Source organism: Saccopteryx leptura, chromosome 4 (assembly GCF_036850995.1).
Source record: "Saccopteryx leptura isolate mSacLep1 chromosome 4, mSacLep1_pri_phased_curated, whole genome shotgun sequence".
NCBI classification, from domain to species: Eukaryota; Metazoa; Chordata; class Mammalia; order Chiroptera; family Emballonuridae; genus Saccopteryx; species Saccopteryx leptura.
The window spans coordinates 180892799-180906445 of record NC_089506.1 but is presented as its reverse complement, the minus strand read 5'-3'; the positions used below and the strand labels follow the sequence as shown (position 1 = coordinate 180906445).

Sequence of the window (13647 nt, the reverse complement as noted above, 5' to 3'; positions counted from 1 at the left end):
TGACCCAGCAATTCCACTTCTGGGAATATATCCGAAGAAACACAAAACACTAACTCTAAAGAATATTCGCACCCCTACCTTCACTGCAGCACTATTTACAATAGACAAGATCTGGCAGCAGCCCAAGTGCCCATCAGTAGATGAGTGAATAAAAAAGAAAAAAAAAAAAAAGCTATGGTACATTAACACAATGAAATACTACTCAGCTGTAAAAAAGAAGGAAATCTTATTTTTTGCGACAGCATAGATGGATGTGGAGAGCATTATGTTAAGTGAAACCAGGCAGAGAAAGACAAGTTATCATAGGATTTCACTCATATGTGGAATCTAATGAACAAAATGAACTAACAGCAACACGGAGATTGACTCATACATACAGAGCAGGCTGACAGCTGTTGGGAGGCACTGGTAGATGGCGGGTGGAGGGCTTGAGCAATAAAAATTATAAAAGAAGGCCCTGGCCGGTTGGCTCAGTGGTGGAGCATCGGCCTGGCGTGCAGAGGTCCCAGGTTCGATTGCCGGCCAGAGCACACAGGAGAAGCGCCCATCTGCTTCTCCACCCCTCCCCCTCTCCTTCCTCTCTGTCTCTCTCTTCCCCTCCCAGAGCCAAGGCTCCATTGTAGCAAAGATGGCCCCGGCGCTGGGGATGGCTCCTTGGCCTCTGCCCCAGGCGCTAGAGTGGCTCTGGTTGCGGCAGAGCGACGCCCCGGAGGGGCAGAGCGTCGCCCCCTGGTGGGCGTGCCCGGTGGATCCTGGTCGGGCGCATGCAGGAGTCTGTCTGACTGTCTCTCCCCGTTTCCAGCTTCGGAAAAATACAAAAAAAAAAAAAAAAAAGAAAGAAAAGAAAAGAAAAACTCATGGACAGGGACAACAGTTTGATGATTACCAGAGGAAGGAAGGTAGGTGGAGGAGGGGATAGGAGATATAATGGTGATAGACGGAGTCTTTATTAGGGGTGGGTGGGGGACACGATACAGTGTACAGATGTGTGTTGTAGAATTGTGTAGCAGACACCTGTATAATTTTGTTAACCAGTGTCACCCCAATAAATCCAATAAAAATGAAAAAAATATATATTTTAAAACAGCAAAGGAATCTAATTTAAAAGAATGGAAATAAGCATTACAGTTAAGGTTTTTTTTTTAATTACTGAAAAAAGATTAAAATGTATTTCTAGCTCAATGAAAATATACTTCTGTCCTCAAATTCCTAAGCACCACATTTGCAAAATTCAATCCTCTTGTACCTATTTTGATTTTTAAGTGAATGTAGCACTGTTTGTTAATGTTCAAGAATATTTTCTAACTATATTTCTTGTCCTTAAGTATCATAACGTATCTTACACATGCTTGATTTAATCACTCAACATGTATTTAATGTTCACTTATGCTGTATGCTTACCATGAGTAAGGCAGCGTGCCAGCTTTGTGCTTGCTGCACAAAGGGCTCCTTCATTACAGATGCTTACAATGGGTGACTGAACCATGCTGTTGTGGACACTGTGCTCTCACTGACCTTCCCCACTGTGACCTGCTCACACTGTGGTGTCTAGAGAGTTCGGTGGCAGGAATGACTGACCTACCTCAGTCCCAGCTCCAGACACCCTCTGACTATTGAACTCCCTCTGGTTAACCTATCCAGAGGTGACTGAATCAGGTAGCTCTGGCCTCAGCCAGATTCCCCGGCAACAAGATCAGGTGAGAAACCAACAGGGATAATGAGATGTGAAAAGGGACATATTTGTTCAGAGCTTCTGGGAAAATCATCTCCTCACTCTCTCTTCCTGGTAGATGTTTAATTTGCAACTTGATGGCGTTTTTTTTCTCCACGTGGAAGCTACTCTGAGGATGAAAGTAAACTGAGAGAGGAGGGCCACTCTCAGGTGGCTGGGCCCCTAACGCAACCTCCCCATCTCGTTCTCACAAATATAAAATGGCAATAATACTACATTCTGCAGGTTGTTGTTAATCCCAAGGCAGTATCTGCACTGTGGTCATGTGAAAAACAGCTAAGCACTGTGACTGTATTGGAACAGTGAAATGCTCGGTCACTCTGACTCCGTCTTGTTCAGGTCTGAGTTGTTTCCATGACCTTCAGGCTAATAGCTCCTGCTTTAGATGTGCTCATCATTAGAATTCTGCTTGGCTTGAGTTTTTACAAAAACAGCCCCTCCCAATTTCCCTTCCCTTGACATAAAAGAATCCTGAACTCTTTATTTGCTTAAGATGGATTTTAGCATTAGGTCTCCCACCTTCTTGGTTTGTACCTTCTCAATCAATAAACCATTCCTTACTCCAAACTCGGACATTTTGATGCATCTGGCACACGAGCTTTAGACCAGTAACAATATAAAGGTGTCACTAATTTTGTGGTAAAATTTTATTTTGATTACGTTTAAGAAATCTTTACATATCAGAAGCCATAGTGAAATACTGACGAATGAAGTTATATATTGGATTTTCTTTAAAATATTCTAGAATTAAAAATAAAAAAAGAAAAGAATGAGCCTGACCATGCAGTGGCGCAGTGGATAGAGCATTGGATTGGGACGTGGAGGACCCAGGTTCGAGACCCTGAGATCGCCAGCTTGAGCGCGGGCTCATCTGGTTTGAGGTAGGCTCACCAGCTTGAGCCCAAGGTAGCTGGCTCGAGCAAGGGGTCACTCAGTCAGCTATAGCCCCCCCACCCCCCCACCCCCATCAAGGCACATATGAGAAATAAATCAATGAACGACTATGGTACCACAACGAAGAATTGATGCTTCTCATCTCTCTCCCTTCCTGTCCATCTGTCCCTATCTGTCCCTCTCTTTGACTCTCTCTGTCTCTGTCAAAAAAAAAGAGAGGAATGATGGTAAATAAAATAAGAATTGTAAACTATTGAAGGTGAGGAATGGGTAAATGTTGATTCACTATATTACTCTATTTCTATACTTTTTGTGGCAAATTTTCAAATTAATTTGCAAGTAGAATTTATTGGGACAACACTGGTCAACAAAATTATACTGGATTCAGGTGTCTTTCAATCTATAAAATATGAAAACAATAATGATTCCTGATATATCTCAAGATTATAATTGTGCATATATGAAGCAATGTATTGAAAAGCATTATACATTAAGATATCAGTCAAAAAAAAAAAAAAAGATATCAGTCAGAGTCCAGATCTCAAAAAAGATATATTTGCTTAAGCACAACACAATCAGTCACAGAGTTAACATGGACTTGAAAAACCATCTAATTCAATGTCTTAATCTTTTATCACTGGGAAAAATGTTATCTAATTGTATAATCAAACTTTTGTGTTGTTCCCTAAGCAGTAATTTTAGTTTTGTTGTTTTTACCAATAACGTATCTGAAATTGAAAACACTAGCTGGGCCTGACCAGGCGGTGGTACAGTGGATAGAGTGTCAAACTGGGATGTGGAGGATCCAGGTTTGAGACCCCAAGGTCGCCAGCTTGAGCGCGGTCTCATCTGGTTTGAGCAAAGCTCACCAACTTGGACCCAAGATGGCTGGCTCGAGCAAGGGGTTATTCGGTTTGCTGAAGGCCCGCAGTCAAGGCACATATGAGAGAGCAATCAATGAACTAAGGTGTCACAATGAAAAACTGATGATTGATGCTTCTCATCTCTCTCTGTTCCTGTCTCTCTGTCCCTATCTATCCCTCTCTCTGACTCAAGAAAAGAAAGAAAAGAAAGAAAGAAAGAAAGAAAGAAAGAAAGAAAGAAAGAAAGAAAGAAAGAAAGAAAGAAAGGAGAAAGAAAGAAAGAAAACACTAGCTGCCCTGGCCAGTTGGTTCAGTGGTAGAGGATTGGCCCAGTGTGTGGCTATCCTGGGTTCAATTCCTGGTCAAGGCACACAGGAGAAGTGACTATCTGCTTTACCTCCCTTCCCCTTCTCTCTCTTCCCCTCCTTCAGTCAGGCTTAACTCATTTGAGCACATCATCCTCAGGCACTAAAAATAGCTTAGTTGTGAGCATGACCCCAGATGGGCAGAGCATCGGCCCCAGACAGGGGTGTGGGGGTGCCAGGTGGATCCCAGTCAGGGTCCATGTGGGAGTCTATCTTTCTATCTCCCCTCCTCTCACCAGGAAAAGAAGGGAAATAAAGAAAAAGAAAAACTAGCCTAGACTGAAACCTGGGACCTGCTTACCCTCATGTCCAATGGCTGGTTCTCTATCATCACCTAATAAGTCCACTCAGCCATATCCAGCACCTTCTTTGAAAAGTATTTACCATTCTTTCTCTTCCTGCCTCACAACTCTGGGTTTCCTTCTCCTGCTAGATGCTACACTAATAATTCTTTGCTCACGCAAGTTCTAGGTTTTACCTTCAGTTTTCTCTTTCCTCACTCTACATGCTCTTCCTGGGAAAAACATCAACTTCTATATTTTTTCATCTTTTATGCTGAATGACTCCCGAGAACCATAATTCCAGCCCTGACTTTATATATTGTGAATTTCAAAATCAAATAGCCTCACCCACCACAAAAAAGCTCATTAGGGCATGACCAGGTGGTGGCACAGTGGATAATGTGTTGACATGGAACACTGAGGATCCAGGTTCAAAACCGCAAAGTCACCATCTAGAGCACGGCCTTATCTGGCTTCAGATAGATAAAAGGCTCACCAGCTTGAGTGCAGGGTTGCCAGCTTGAACACGGGGTTGCCAGTTTGAGCGCAGGTTGGCTGGCTTGAATGCGATATCACTGACATGATCCAATGGTCACTGGCTTGAGCCCAAAGGTTGCTAGTTTGAAGCCCAAGATTGCAGGCTTGAGCAGGGGGTCACTGGTTTGGTTGGAGCCCCACCCCCACCCCGGTTCAGGTACATATGAGAAGCAATCAACGAACAGTTAAGGTGATGTTAAGGTGATGCAACTAGAGTTGATGTTTCTTATCTCTCTTCTGTCTCTCTCTAAAAAAACAAACAAACAAACAAAAAAAACTCAGCAGGTTCCCAGATGACATTTGTCCCTTGCTTCAGCTCTCATTTGGTCACTAATACACCATGCAGAGGAGTCACCCTGCTGTCTCACATCTATCTGGTCACGAGGCCCTGGGGATTCTTGCAGTCATCCTCTTTCCTTTCCAAGTTGCTTACTTCAGGTTCTTATCCTCTTCTTTCTGAAGTTTTGCAAACTTCTCTGAAATGATTAATGCTTTAGGGTCATCTTTCTAAATGCAAAGCTCATCATGTTACTTCCTTCCTTAAAACTCTCCAGTGACTTCCCACTATCTGAGGTTGAAGTCCATCCTCCTTTTAGCTCTCAAAGCTAGTGAGCTGGTCTTTCCCCACCTCTCTGTCAGGAATTACTCTGCTCTTCTGACTTTTTTCTCCTACTAGATACTCAATTGTTCATAATTTATTCAGCAGACAGGTATTGAACTCTTACTATGTGGCAGTCCCTGTACTATGGTACAGCAATGGGAACTGACACTGTCCCAGATTTAAGGTGCTTATATCCCAGCAGGGTAATAGATATTCAAGAAATAACCTGGGGGCAGGGGGAACTTGGTGAGCAGAGAAAAACCTCCTCATGAAGTAAGAGCTGAATTCACCGGCAATTTGTTATAGTATCTTATCCTGCTTCTTTGTAAACTAAAATGATTTAGAAGTTGCCTTTGTTTTTGGTGAATTTGGGAGTTTGAAATGTCTGATATCCTGCCTTGAATTTCCTCTTTGTAGAATTCACAATCCCAGCAAAAACCTGCTCAGAATTCAAGTCAGCATTCCTAAACACCAATGTCCCCATCCCCCAGCACAACACCCTAAGGCAGACCAGAACTGCCCTCTCCCTGCTCCAGACTCAATTGACATCAGTCACCCTAACCCTCCCCTCCCTAACCCTTCCTTCCCTTCCCTATCAGGATGGGCTAAGAAGCCCTAAGGGCAGAAACAACATGTTTCAATTTGCCGAACCTGCAACGTTTAAATGCTACAGGGTCAAAATTTCCTCTTTAAATTACTTCTTACAATACGCATAACTTTACATAAACTTCCTGAATAACAACTGAGCAAGTGACCTATAAAAACTTTAGAAGGCCCAGAAGCACCATGTCTAGTTATAATGTCCTACAGAAATCCTCATAGTAGGGCCAAAAAAAGAGCATGTACAGAGAGATGCCTTACTTCAACATTTGACATCGCTGCTAAAAATCAGAAACAAATGTCAATGGCCATCCACAGAGATCTGCAGAAACAACTTTGGTGCATTCTAGGTGTGGAAGATCCCTTTGCTAGTAGTCCGAAGGAGACTGACCTATCCATACTGACACAGGGAGACATCCATAAGCTGGAGGGCGACAGTTATAGTAAAATCCTGCCATTATTTCTAAAAAAGAAACATAGGTTTTTTTGTTTTGTTTTGTTTTTTGGGGTTTTTTTTGTATTTTTCTGAAGCTGGAAACTGGGAGAGACAGTCAGACAGACTCCCACATGAGCCCGACCGGCATCCACCCGGCACACCCACCAGGGGTAACGCTCTGCCCACCAGGGGGCGATGCTCTGCCCCTCCGGGGCGTCGCTCTGTGGCGACCAGAGCCACTCTAGCGCCTGGGGCAGAGGCCAAGGAACCATCCCCAGCGCCCGGGCCATCTTTGCTCCAATGGAGCCTTGGCTGCGGGAGGGGAAGAGAGAGACAGAGAGGAAGTGGGGGGGGGGGTGGAGAAGCAAATGGGTGCTTCTCCTATGTGCCCTGGCCAGGAATCGAACCTGGGTCCCCCGCACACCAGGCCGACGCTCTACCGCTGAGCCAACCGGCCAGGGCCAAGAAACATAGGTTTTCACAGCACAGGAGACGAGTAACTAAAAAAAAAAAAAAAATCACTCCTCCATATTTATCTCTGAAGGCACAGGACTAGAGGCAGGGAAGAACCACCCTGTTCTACTTTAAACTTCCTACCTACCACTTAAAGAATGAGATAGATTTCTTAAAATTAACACATAAATATGGTCACTAAAATAAAAAGGTATTTTTACACTAAAGTATACATTATTTTACCAGCTTCTTGTTTAGGAAACTGAGTTTATATTTTTAAGTTCTGGGGAGGGGGGATTGTTTTAAAGATAACTTATTATTCAAGGCTATTGTCAGCACCTACAAGAGAAATACAGTAGTTACTTAGTTAACATGTGCTGAATGAATAACTGTTGTAAAATGAAAAATAGTTGCTCAGGGGGAACAAAGTATCTACAGCAGCTTCTCAAACTCACAAAGGAAAAATATTACTGGCCAAAGGAATCTTAACAATATGATTACCAAGCTAAATGAGTTAGGAATTTTTTAAAAAGCACACAAACTCTCATCATATAAGCAATCTCTAAATTACCAAGTTTGCCCCCAAAAAAGGGCTCCTTCCAAATCAGTTTAGCTTAGAACTTGGCATCTGGCCCATTCCTGGCAATATGGGAAATAAAAAGGTAAATAAAAATTTGGAAAGAAAACGCAGATCCTCTAACCCAGTGGTCCCCAACTGTTTTTGGGCCACGGACCAGTTCAATGTCAGAAAATATTTTCACGGACTGGCCTTTAGGGTGGGATGGATAAATGTATCACGTGACCGAGACAAGTGTCAAGAGTGAGTCTTAGACGGATGTAACAGAGGGAATCTGGTCATTTAAAAAAAATAGAACATCGTTCAGACTTAAATATAAATAAAACGGAAATAATGTAAGTTATTTATTCTTTCTCTGTGGACCAGTACCAAATGGCCCACGGACTGGTACTGGTCCGCGGCCCGGGGGTTGGGGGGGACCACTGCTCTAATAGAAGAAAATCTATAATGGCCAATAAGGCTTAATTTTTATCTACTTTAAAGCGCTTATTTGTGGAAGTAATTCACTTGTATCTTAGACTACTGAAACCACCTATCTAAAGACCAAGATGTCCAACAAGCAGCCTCATCTTCAGATCCTAAAAAAATGCCCCGAAGATGGTAGGCCCTCTGTGACTGTTGATGCTGGTGGGAGAGGTGAGATATCTGGGGAACAAAATAAAGAAAGCCCACCAAGGTTGCAGGCCTAAGGGGAAAGCCTTGAACAGGTTCGGATTTAAGTTCAACCCCCACCTCCAACCCTTTTAAAGGAAGCTACAGAATATTTAACCAAGTGCTAATTCATTGGAAAGGACTGTCTATCTATATAAACAGTAGCCACCAGGGAGCCCAGCCAGCTCCTCTCTGGTTGCAGGTTCCTCCCCAAGGGAAAGCACTTGGAGTACTTGTTTTGGGACACTTGGACCGAGCAGTCTACTTAATTCTAAAAATCCACATATTCCCCTGGATTTTTCCTTTCGATCACTACAGTATATTCCTAATTCCTTTGAGAGGATGATTTAATCCTCCTTATGAAAACATAAGGTTCCCAATAGGCTGTTTAAAAACAAACAAACAACAGTAACATGAGTAATATGTGAAAGAGGAGAGGTTAAAATACTTCTTTGCCAAATTAGTGTAACTGGTGTTTAGCAACTGAATAAATTAGAAATAAAGTAAGTCCTTTCAGACTGACCTCTGAAATTTCCAAAACCCACCAGTTCTTTAACAAATAGAAATAAATTCTTCCAACGTCTACCCAGCCAGAGGCATGCCTCCCTCTAGCAATGACCGTCTGGAAGAAGATGTCTAAACTCTTTGGGAAATCAACCGCCTATTGTTTACTTACTAAACTTGTTACCCACGGGTCCCAGGCGCTGGTGTCCGCCCTCCCCGCCCACTGGTCCCCCACTGAGAGCAGGCGCCCGGTTTTCATTTCTCAGCGCCTGCAGTCCTCCGCATGGGACAGGTGCTCTTTAAGTACCTGATTTAGTCATTTCATGGCACAGAACCGGGGAGTGGAGGGGGGAAGAACTTTGGAAACCATGTAAAAGCAGCACATGTGTTCACTTTAGTTAATAAGTACAAATGATGCTTTTTAAAAATTAACCTGTCTACCTGAATGAAACCTACAGAACTTGGAACCCACAGGCACCCGCCGAGGAGCCGCTTCTGTCTGGGCGGAGGGAGCCGCTGTGCCAGAAAGGGACGCAGCCCAGCCCGGGCTCCAGAGGCCGCCGAGCGGCGGGGAATGGCGAGCGCCGCGTCGGGGCACTCGACTCCCGAGGCTTCGCCCCCAGACCACGAGCGGAGCGGGGAGGGAGAAGGGACGGCACCCAGGCCGCCACGCCGGGGGTGGGTGCCTGTTTCCTTGGCAACCGCGCGGGGCGCAGCCCTTCCTCTGGGCCGGGAGAGGGGAGGGAGCGCAGGGACCCCGGCGCGGGGGTGGCGGCGGCCCAGGGGGCACCTCCGGGCTCAGCAGCCTCGGGGCCGCATGGCGGGGCCCGCGCCTACCGTGTATCCCCGTTCCAGGTCACTCTCCTCGTAGCGAAAGGACGGGATGTAGACCTCCATGGCCGCGCCAGCCGGCCGGCGGAGGCCGAGCAGGGACGCGCGCCCGGCCGCCGCTCCGCCCCCGGCCCGGCCGCCCCGCCTCCCTTCTCTGCGCCCGGGGACCCAGAGGCTGCGCGGCGCGGGCCCAGGTCCGCTGCGATGCGGCCGCCGGCGGCGCGCTGGGCGGGCCGACTCCCGAGAGGCGGCCGGGAAGCCCGGTGCGGGGCTTTGGGCACCTGGGTTGCAGGCCTGCAGGGCGGCGGGGACCATCTGGGCCCGGAGGAGGCGGGGCCTGAGACCTGTGAGTCCGCAGAAAAGGGGTGTGCGGCGCCTCCCGGGGACCCGGCCGCTCCCGGCGCGCCCTGCCCTCCGGCTCCCGGTGTGCTGGGTTTGCCGTTTGCAAGACACTGCCCTGAACTGATTGCGAGACCGCGAGGAATAAAAAAGCGGGGAGCTTCTTGATTTGTTTTGGTTGGTTGAATTTTCATTGTGTCTCTCGGAGGGCATTAGCAGTGAACCCTCCAACTTTTACAAAACTTTCCTATTTCCCTACGATCCAGGGTCAGCGTCTCGTTCTGAGTTAGCTATCAATCCTGGGAATGATATAATACAGGGCCTGAAAGTCGTCTGGTCACTCAGACAACGCTTTGGCTTTTTGCTCCAATTCTAAAATGCTGCCTCGAAGTAACTATATAGGGCTTTTTAACTGTAAGACAAAATGGAAGATGCCAGAAAGACAAAACAACCAAAAAAGGTAGGGCCCAATCTGCCCATAGGGCCAGGACTTAATAACCTAAAAGATGTTTCAGTTAAGGAAATATGGTGATCAGGTTATCTTTATAAACTCTTGAGTTCCTTTCTTAGAGCACAAAACAGAATAGAAGCTTGGAGGTGACTCGCGGGTCACTGAGAATTGACCTCACCAGTGGGAGCATCTTGAGTGGCAGGCAAACTGTTGAACCTAACTTAGTTTAGGGCGTAACCCGGGGCATTTTAACTAGGGAAACTGAAGTTTATGATACAAGACCCTAAGCCATGGAAGAGAGGAATAATCAGGCCCTTTGCTTTCAGAGCTTGCCTAATGACCCTGCAACGCCTTCTACAGTAGCCTTATGTGAAGATTCACCCTCTTCACCCGCACATTGCAATGTCAGCATGTGGCTGCCTCTCAGAACTCCATGCCTCAGCATAAACTATGCACTGGATGAGACTTCCTTTCCTCTTTTTCTTCTATGGGCGGTCACCTCCTGATGTAGCCACATAGCTCTGCAGACGCCATACTGTCTGAGTTCAGAGCCCAGACTGTAAGTCGCTTTAAGCTTCTGGTGACTATCACATTGTATTGTGTAATTTATTGATTTGCTTCACACACTAGGTATTAGGGAAAGTACCCTTTCTTTAAAAAAATGTTATTCCCTGTTTGGCATATTGCCTGGCACATTTTTTCTTGAAAGCTTTATACAAACATTTAAATACTCATCTACAAAAATGATGGAATGCAGCAGGTATAATACTATGCTTTGAAGATTCATAACAACCTATGAGGAAGTGTTATGTGGAATAGAACTTACAAGGACTATGAAGTAGTGTTTTTGTTTTTTATTTTAAAAGTAATAATGATTGCCAATGGCAGAAGATCCCAAAACAATTTCAAGATTGATTGAAACAGGTTATTAAGCCTGACCTGTGCTGGCGCAGTGGATAAAGCGTCGACCTGGAAATGCTGAGGTCGCTGGTTCAAAACCCTGGGCTTGCATGGCCAAGGTACATATGGGAGTTGATGCTTCCTGCTCCTCTCCCCTCTCTCTCTCTCCCCCTCTCTCTCTCCTTTCTAAAAATGAATAAATAAATAAAGAAACAGGTTATTAAAATCTCAGGTAGGTGATGGAACCCACAATTATGTAACAGTTTGCTAGCAGTCTGGCATATATATTTTTGTCTGACATGGTTTGCCTATTTACCAGTTGGATTAAAGAGGCGGAGACGTATAGGTCCATGAAGACCTGACAGATGTTCTAAATAAAACCTATTTGCTATATTTTACTAATAGCAGTGTATAGTTTAAATTTGCCTTGCTGAAGATGTACACAAGCTCTCAATACATGGATGTGTTCTTGAGGGTCTATCAACTCGACCGTAAGAGTTATTGTTATAATTTCAGTTATTGTAGATGGCATAATTGAAGTTCAGAGAGAGTAAATTACTATGAAACTACTAGCTAATAATTAGAAGAGTTAAATTTGCTAATCAGGTTCTGCAAGTGACCAACCACTAAGAAAAGAATAGCACTAGAGAGAACATGACAAATGTATTATCCTGTTATTTCTACATACATTTTAGTCTGACTCTACAATCTGTGACATGACAGCTAAATATCTTCTCAGAACATTAATAAAAACATGGCAAATATAGATTTAAGACATTGACCAGTTATATTTGTTAATAAAAGCAAAAAAAAATTATAATAGTACATCCCCAAGTTACAAATATTCGACTTATATTTATGAATGGAACACTATAGGGCTATTGGTAATCAATCTACTGCAGTTGGACATCAGTGAAAATGGTATCACAGACCCATGGCAAAGAATTAACTAATGAAGACCTTATGTCAAGCGTCCCCAAACTACGGCCTGCTGAAGCCATTTATCCGGCCCCCGCTGCACTTCAGGAAGGGGCACCTCTTCCATTGGTGGTCAGTGAGAGGAGCACTGTATGTGGCGGCCCTCCAACTGTCTGAGGGACAGTGAACTGGCCCCCTGTGTAAAAAATTTGGGAACCCCTGCTATAATAAGAGCCCCAGGTGATAGCATTTAGGGAAGAATACAGGGACCTAGAAACTCCAGAATTCTACATTCAAAAGAGTTAGCTGATGCTTTCATCTCATTGAAGCAAGAGTTAGAGGAGCAAAATCCTGATACAGAAAAGTTTACCATACAGTTACCGAAGGCCTGAGATGCTACAGGGCCATTTATGATGAGAAAAAGAAAAGCTCTGTACAAACCTTCCTGGATACCCACTTCAAGAAACTGACCCCAGCAGCAGAATCAAACCCCAACTCTTTAATTCCAGCCTCATCCTTCCAAGTCCATCATCTTTTGCGTCATCCAAGATTGTTTAAGGTTGTATTTGAAAATGTTTAAGTGTTTATATGCACAGAAAGGTACAAATACATACTATGTTAAGACGAACATCTGTCTACGTTGCAATTAATAGGTAAATGTACCTGTTCCAACTTACATACAAATTCAACTTAAGAACAAACCTACAAAACCTATCTCATTTGTAACCCAGGGACTGCCTATATAAGTAAATTAATAAAATACTGCTGGAATCTGGGTATAAAACTCTTACACTAAAAATACTACATTTACCAAGTATTGGGTAGGAATATATGTAAACAAATTTAATGATAAAATGCTTTAAATAGCAACTTTTTATTTTTTATTTTTTTTGTATTTTTCTGAAGCTGGAAACGGGGAGAGACAGTCAGACAGACTCCCGCATGCGCCCGACTGGGATCCACCCGGCACGCCCACCAGGGGCGATGCTCTGCCCGCCAGGGGGCGATGCTCTGCCCCTCCGGGGCGTCGCTCTGCCGTGACCAGAGCCACTCTAGCGCCTGGGGCCGAGGCCAAGGAGCCATCCCCAGCGCCCGGGCCATCTTTGCTCCAATGGAGCCTTGGCTGCGGGAGGGGAAGAGAGAGACAGAGAGGAAGGAGGGGGTGGGGGTGGAGAAGCAAATGGGCGCTTCTCCTATGTGCCCTGGCCAGGAATCGAACCCGGGTCCCCCACATGCCAGGCCGACACTCTACCGCTGAGCCAACCGGCCAGGGCTCTTTTTTATTTTTTTATTGATAGGTGGGGAGGCAGAGAGACAGATTCCTGCATGTACCCAGACCAGGATCCACCCAGCAAGCCCCCTACCAGGTGATCCTCTGACCATCTGGGTCCATTGCTCGGCAACCAAGCTATTTTAGCTCCTGAGGCGAGGCCATGGAGCCATACTCAGCGCCTAGGGCCTGAACGAATCGAGGCATAGCTGCAGGAGGGGGAGAAAGATAGAAAGGGGAGAGAGAAGGGGCCCTGTGTGCCCTAACCGGGAATTACACCCAGGATATCCATACGCCAGGCTGATGCTCTTAAATATCAACTTATATTAGAAATTTTGACCAACACATAGCTAGAATGAATTATGTATTCAAACTCAATTATAAGACCAGCATAACATAACTGAACATGATCTATCCTGGGAACTTAAAGGTTAAACATTAGGA

The 13647-nt window shown here is 45.0% G+C and overlaps 1 protein-coding gene across 1 annotated transcript in view; it reads right to left on the bottom strand.

The window, feature by feature from the left end:
• The window catches only part of SNX24 (sorting nexin 24), a 185845-nt gene extending 176030 nt beyond the window's left edge, over positions 1-9815 (bottom strand). Inside the window, exon 1 of the mRNA XM_066382099.1 lies at positions 9332-9815. Within this exon, the coding sequence (XP_066238196.1) occupies positions 9332-9640 (309 nt within the window). The 5' untranslated portion in view covers positions 9641-9815. The remainder of the gene's footprint in view (positions 1-9331) is intronic.
• Between the last annotated feature and the right edge of the window lie 3832 nt (positions 9816-13647).